At 29.7% G+C, this 7,537-nt stretch overlaps 1 protein-coding gene across 1 annotated transcript; it reads right to left on the bottom strand.

The window, feature by feature from the left end:
• Window positions 1-2,948: 2,948 nt before the first annotated feature.
• On the bottom strand, window positions 2,949-7,031 carry LOC137806526 (protein trichome birefringence-like 37). Its single transcript, XM_068606712.1, has 5 exons — window positions 6,433-7,031; window positions 6,019-6,190; window positions 4,594-4,769; window positions 3,547-3,705; window positions 2,949-3,442 (listed from the first exon to the last, which is right to left on the bottom strand). The coding sequence occupies exons 1-5, from the start codon at window positions 6,726-6,728 to the stop codon at window positions 3,151-3,153; spliced, it is 1,095 nt and encodes a 364-aa protein (XP_068462813.1). The 5' UTR covers window positions 6,729-7,031; the 3' UTR covers window positions 2,949-3,150.
• Between the last annotated feature and the right edge of the window lie 506 nt (window positions 7,032-7,537).

The raw sequence follows: 7,537 nt of genomic DNA on the forward strand, positions 1-7,537 counted from the left end.
AAACTAAATTAATTAGTCATACTTTATAAAAATATTTTATTGTACCAAACCCAAATTTTACAATTTCCATATTTGCATAAAAAATTCATATTTTGTTTTACCCAAATTAATAATTTCATTCACTACAAGAAAATCATTGAATAGAAACTAATTTTAGAGACTAAAATAATTAGTTACTTTTGACTAAATTAAAGACCAATTCATAAACTAAAAAAATTATTGATATTTAAAGTAATTTATATTATTAATAAAAAATTATAAAATAATTTTTAAATTGGTATATAACCGTTAGTTACGAAGGTTGTAGCTACTTACTACTCTTTTTTTTTAAAATAAAAGTTTTTATGTTAGGCATCACTATGCAACTTGACATCTAAGCTATATTGACACCTCAAGTAACAACAATCATTTAGTTTATATTCTAAATTAGTCTTTATATTAGTTTTTTTAGAGACTAATTAAGAATCTAAAATATTAGTAGTCAATTTAGAAGGTATTCTATAAATTTTTATTTATAATACAAATCACTTTCGATATCAATAAATTTTTAGTTTATAAAATATTATCTAATTTAGTCAATATAGTGACTAATTATTTTTTCTCTCTAAATTTAGTTGTTATTTAATGATTTTCTTGTATAGTTTTTGGTTCCAAATTATACTTATTTTAACAATTTAGTTTTGTTCCAAAATTATAATTAAATTTAATAATTAATTTTAATATGTTAGCGTAAAACTATCAATGTGGAGTTTGAATTGTGTTTAAAAAATAGAAGAAGAAAAATACTTTAAGATTAAAAAGGAAGGGAGGGAAATAATGCATTAAATATTTTTATATTAATTCATTTCAACTATTAAGATTATATTTTGCTATCCGATAACTTTTAAATTACACTAATTATAAAGGATTACATGTTTGTGTTTCCTTCACTTTTAACTTTTTATTTAAATATTTTTTACTTGATTTTTTAAATATTATATGTAAAGTGGTCTTTTCCAAATATTATCTGTAAAGTAGTTTTTTTTAATATTGAAATATTTTTTATAATTATTTTATCAATTTAGTTTTGTTTCAAAATTATAATTATTTTATAAATTAAAAATAATATTTATAAAGTTTTTTCAGTTATATTTTATAATATTTTTTAATAATATCAAGTAGAATATAAAATATAGGCACGTATCGAGACAAATGTGTAAAATAAATAATTAAATTAAATAATTAATTTTAAGATGTTAGCGTAAAACTATTAATGTGGAGTTTGAATTTTGTTTAAAAAATAGAAGAAGAAAATTACTTTTAGATTAAAAAAGAAAGGATGGAAATAATGCATTAAAGGTTTTTATATTAATTCATTTCAACTATTAAGATTATATTTTGCTATCGGATAACTTTTAAATTACACTAATTATAAAGAATTACATGTTTGTGTTTCTTTCACTTTTTAACTTTTTATTTAAATATTTTTTTACTTGATTTTTTAAATAAACTTTTAAATGTTATCTATAAAGTAGTCTTTTCCAAATATTATCTGTAAAGTAGTATTTTAAAATATTTCAATATTATTTATATTTATTTTAATAATTTAGTTTTTTTCCAAAATTATAATTATTTTATAAATTCAAAATAATATTTATAATTTTTTTTAATTATATCATTATTTATATTATATCTATCAAAATCACTTTTACAAATATTTGTGGCAGTTAAATATAAACAAATTTTAATTTTTTATTTTTTTTTATAAAGAACTTTCATGTTAGGCATCACTATGTCACTTGACATCTCCCTAGTCTGACACTTCAAGTAACAACAATCATTTGTCATCATATGGGGAACTAGACCAAAACTCATATGTTAAAAAAAATGATAGATAGGTGAACTATATCTATTAATAAAGAATTCTAAGAACAAACTATATGGAAATCTATTATACCAATGAAATGATTCCCTATGGATAAATCTTAAATTAGCCAACTTATCAGCACACACATTCCCTCCACGAAAAATATGAGTAATCATAAATCTGATTTTTCCACAGTAATTAATATAAGTATTTCATCGATTACGAAACATCCAAGGAACATTTGTCCTAACAGTAAACACAACACAATGCATAGTCACATTCCAGCTAGACATTACTAAGTCTCAACTTTTGAGCTTCCTCCAAAGTATATATAACTCCATAAAATTCAGCAACCAAAGTCGTCTGAACGTCAAGAAACGCAGAGAAAGCTTCAATAAACTCCCTCATACTCCCACGGAAAATACTTCCACAAGTGGCCAGACCTGGATAACCCCTAACAACCCCATCAGTGTTAATTTTAATTTTCTAATTAACTCTCCTTAATATTATTATTTTAAAAATATTTATATCTTTAAACCTAATTATCATTATCCATCACTATGTCATCATCTTACTTTGTGAAAAATACACCTTATTAAAAAATAACAAACTACCTAATTACTATTATATTTTATATACCTACATTCAAATAAAAAAAATCCATTCAGTCAAACCAAAAGAAACATTACATATATACACAAATCAAATATATGAAAACAAAAGAAACATCGATTATGGTTGACATAAATCGATTCCAGAAAATAAAAACATAGGATAATTAATTTTGCATAAAAATATTCAATTATTTCTAAAAGAAAATTGATTTTGTTGATTATGAACTTCGATTCTACGGAGCACCACCGAATACCACACACACAGAGCACCACATCACACCCACGAACACCATACACAGAACACTATCGCGCATCACGCTGAACCACATAGAGCAAGCACCACTTCAGCACTCTCACTTTACCACCAAACTCACACAGAGTCATGTATATGAATAAGGTCAGCTATATTAATGGGTATACTAAACCCATTACCATTAGTTAATGAGTTAGCAAATACAATATTAAAAATAGTGTCTCACACATGCTGCTGAATTGAAGAGTAGTGTATCAATTATTGGTAAAGTTGAATTGCAATTTGTCATTCATCAGTAACCCTTTGTCGTGTCTCATTTTGCGGACATGTGTAACAATTTGATCTCCCTCACTAACATGGTTTGCAACTATTTTTGAAGACTCCTATCTTACAATTGAATCAAAACCCACAATTATTAAAGAGTTTATAATGTAAGTTCAGGTGATTAGAGCGGCATTTAGGAGTTGGTTCCAAGTATCAGGTAACCCCGGTAGGCACCAGTGACTGCAATCATTGCCTGCATGGTCCCCGCTATATGCAGAGGGATGTGCATCTTTTCGTAGCTGTGAGAGAAGTGTTATGTCAAGTAGATAAACCTTATTCTTCATCTTCTTCAACACTGTGTTCACTATGTTTGCTGCAGGAGGTAGACCAGCAGGATATGTTGACCCCCCTAATGGTTCAAGTTCTCCACTGCAGCTTTTTCTTGGTTCATTCCACTCTTGACCCCTGATTCAAAGGATCATCATAAAATGCATTCACTTCATTAGTTAATACTTGTTGTTATGATTACCAAAAGGGCTTTTCAAAATCAAAATAAGGATTTGGCTTACTGATAATGAGTAGGAGAAATGCCTTGGAAGAAAACTTTGGTTTTGGTAGGGTCTATGTTTTCATCAACCCATTCACCCCATGTGCTCATTCCTTTATTAAAGGCCTCCAAACGATCCATGTCCTTTAGTAGACTGCTACCGTCTCTTATGTAATCCCATCTGAAAGGACAACGATGTTAACACTGATAGCGGTAAATTGTAAAACAAACAACCGCTCACACCTGAATTTTCTCTAAAGAAAACACTCTTATTTGTATTTCTCTCTATTGTATTTCTTTCTCTGGTGTATATTACAATTGAGAGAGCATTCTATTTATAGGCTTTAGGAAGCTCTTTTAGAAAAATCTTCATTACGGTCTTAAAACCCCACTAACAACATAATTAAAATCTCACTCACAACTTTTGACCTTTTACATATCCAAACTCTAGTAACTTTTAATTTTAAAACCCACAAATTAATGTGGGCTGACCCGCCCCATATTTGGCCCGCAAAAAGCAGGCCTGGTTGGCCCGCCCCGCATAAAATTTGCGGGCTGATTTTTCTAGCCCGCCTCGCATAAGGGTTGGCCCGTGGGCCAGCCCGCATAAGAAATATTTGTTAAAAAAATAATTTTTTAAATAAAAATTTTGATTTTTTTTATTTAGATGCATTAGATAAATGGTCTCATAATATTATTTTCATGAAACATGTGTAATAAGATGTTATTAAAAATTTTGGAATATAAAACATGAGGCTATATAGGGGTGTAAAAAAAAAATTATACATTTTAAAGTTATGCGGATCAACCCATCCCGTCTCGCACTTAGCCCGCGCGGGCTGCGGGTTATGCGGGACGGGCCTAAGCAGACCAGAGAGTTAAAATAAGCAACCCGCCCCGCGTTTTTTTCAGCGGGCCGTAAGCCGGTCCGTCCAGCCCATCCCACCCCACTTTGCTACCCCTACAAATTATATTTAAAATTTATTTAACAAATAATAAATTAATCGATATCGATTTATAATATGAGACTATCATGATTATGACAGTCTTAAGAATTGAAGTATAATACCCTTGAGAATTTCCTGTGTGAGTCCACCAATGCCAGGAGTTGAAGATTAACATGTCCAACCCTATCCAAGCATTACCCGCTTGTATAGAGTCGAGTGTGAGCACGCGTCCAACTTCTTCTCGAACTATGTCCACCAAATATGGTGTCCGATATAGTTCTATGGTCACTTCATACTCCTGCACAAACCCACCAACCACACTCCCATTTTACTTTTTCATATTATGTTTCAAATTCAATCATTATAACACACAAATGTGGATGCATCAACATTCACGTGGAAAATAGTAACTTCTCCACTCAACTTTATTACATGTTAAAATAATAAATAATACATAGTTAGGTCATGTAAAGTTTTTTCAGAATAAATTAATTATTAAATGCTCAAAACATATTAAATCTTTCCACTAATACAGAAACATAACATTCATTAATAGTTGCATCATCCTTGTTCAAAGCAACGAACTTATTTTTGTATTAGTGACCAATATGATAAGTGAGATACATATATACCACCCTTTCTAGTAATAATTAGTAATAAGTAATATAATATAAAGTAAAAAAATATTTTTTCTTTTATAATATTTTTTCTTCTATTATTATATTAAAATATTTCTCTCATTATAAAATAAAAATACATTTTAGACTTAGTTAACAGAAAAAATCATTGAACACGGAAAATGGTATGATTAACATAAATAATATAAACTCCTATAAAAGTAATTGAATTTCTAGATTAGATACAGAGACATAATTGGGGAACTTGACTAAATTTAGCCGGCAGAGTTTATGAATTCACCGAACCTTTATCTAAAAATATGCAGATCATTATAATATTGGGATATTTAACTGTAAACATTGGAAAACCATGGTTATAAAAAAAAAATTAGTTTATCCCTTTTTATGGAATCTCATGAACAACTAGGGTAAAAGAGGGTGACAGTGCTACTAAATTAGTATTTCTTTTCTTCACTTATTTCGTAGGTGCTACTGATATATGGAATGTTTGCAAACATTATGCATTGGGGGGGGTTAGACATGCTATGCCATAATGAGTTTTAATTATTATGATATAATAAGTGAGATGTGAATGCAATAGATTGATGTTGATTAAAGTTAAAGTGAGTATAATGAAGGCAAATAATTGCAATAGAGCCTCCAAGTTGTACTCCAACACAGGTTGGCAAAATCGTCTCACAGCCTGTCAAGTCTTGTTCTGAAGAATCTTGATGGAAAACAGAAGAAGAAAAACTCAGTTTTGGGACCTCTGTTTTCTGGCTTAATCTTACAAAAAGGGTCAAGTAGTTTTCCGAAACAGGGATATGGAGAAAGAGAGAAAGTGATGGAAAATGAAGACACGTGAAAATGTTGTGTTTTAGTATTGTTTGCGAAAAGAGACAAGGAGGAGAAGACAGAAAAAAACGAAACCTGGAAAGTCACAGTGGACAAAGCTTCTCTCCTCACAAAAGTGGTGGTGGCATTGGGCACCGACGCGTGAAGCATGCACGATAATGATTCCCACATGTTCAGACTCAGTGAGTCACCCACAAACATTATCCTCTTACCCCTCCACTTGTTCAAGAAATTCACTCCATCGAACCTACAATATTACACCAACAAACAAAACCCTTCATACTCAAATGTCAAACACTTCAAACATATTTCAAAACCAACTTTTCATCCTTTCTATTCACAGCTCTGGTTCAGAAAAACAGAAGCTTTGTCCTTGAATCTATGCAAGAATAATGGTAACTTCTTTTGTACCAAGTTTGTGTGGTAATTGCAGAAGGAGAATTGGTAAACATAGGAAGTATGCATTTGATAAAGCTTAAAGAAGAGTACCTGGGTAAGGCACAAGAATCAGGCTTCCAAGAGTATTTGAGATACTGTTTGTCGGGTCTGCCATACTTTTGGCAATCAAACTCAGGATCTATAAAGGGGCAGCTTGAAGAATCATAGAGAGGATGTGAAGGGTCAATGACCCAACTTCCAAGGAACAAATTACACCTACTGATTATTTCCTTTCTCCCCTTCAACCGAGTCACATTATAGTTACCAGACTTTGCTGCTCTTGCTTGGTGCAAGGACACATCCAGAAGCAAAACCAGCAGAACCAAGGTATTGACTTTGGAACCCATATGGTGTGGTTCCTACTGTTTTTGAGGTCCCAGAGCTTAAGATAAGAAAACCTTGTACTTACTTGTTCACTTGTGTGAGCTTATATAGGAGAGAGAGAGTGAACAAAAAAGGATGTTCCTTGTGGTAGGTTCACGTGGAGGAGGTGGTGCTTCTGAACTTTGATTATTATTATTATTATAATATTATTTTGGTAAGATGAGTTGGGGAGATCTTGGATGGATTCGTTATGGTGTTTGAAACTGAGGGAGCTTGTTTTATTGGGAAAATAAAACGTTACTACATTATTGTCTTCTCCCCATATCACGGGTGCACATCGAATTACCCTCATATATTTCATATGCATAAATCTTGTTTTTGGTGACACTTCATCTATAGATAACTAGATTCCACCGTTACCATTTCATTTTCTCTCTTTAATAATAAAAATATTTTCACGCCAACTATTAGACATCACCATGAAATTAAATTAAATATATTTATAATTAAAAAAAATATTAGTATTTAAAATAAATTCTATTATTAATAAAAATTTATAAAATAGTTTCTATAATAGTTATCGAAATTTTAATTATTAATTACTCTAAATTTTAAATTAATTTTAATTAAGTTATTGATTAATTTTAAAATCTAAAATAATTAATAATTAAAATATTAATAATTCATATTATATAAATTTTTAAATTATGTTATTAATAAAAAAAATTACAAAAATCAAACTAAATATTATTATAAAATCTAACATCTTAACTAAACTAATATTTCAAACTTCAATAATCATTTTTCAAAAAATATAAACTACATTTAAATA

The sequence above is a fragment of the Phaseolus vulgaris genome, chromosome 3 (genome assembly GCF_051622355.1).
Source record: "Phaseolus vulgaris cultivar YP4 chromosome 3, ASM5162235v1, whole genome shotgun sequence".
Taxonomy (NCBI): Eukaryota; Viridiplantae; Streptophyta; class Magnoliopsida; order Fabales; family Fabaceae; genus Phaseolus; species Phaseolus vulgaris.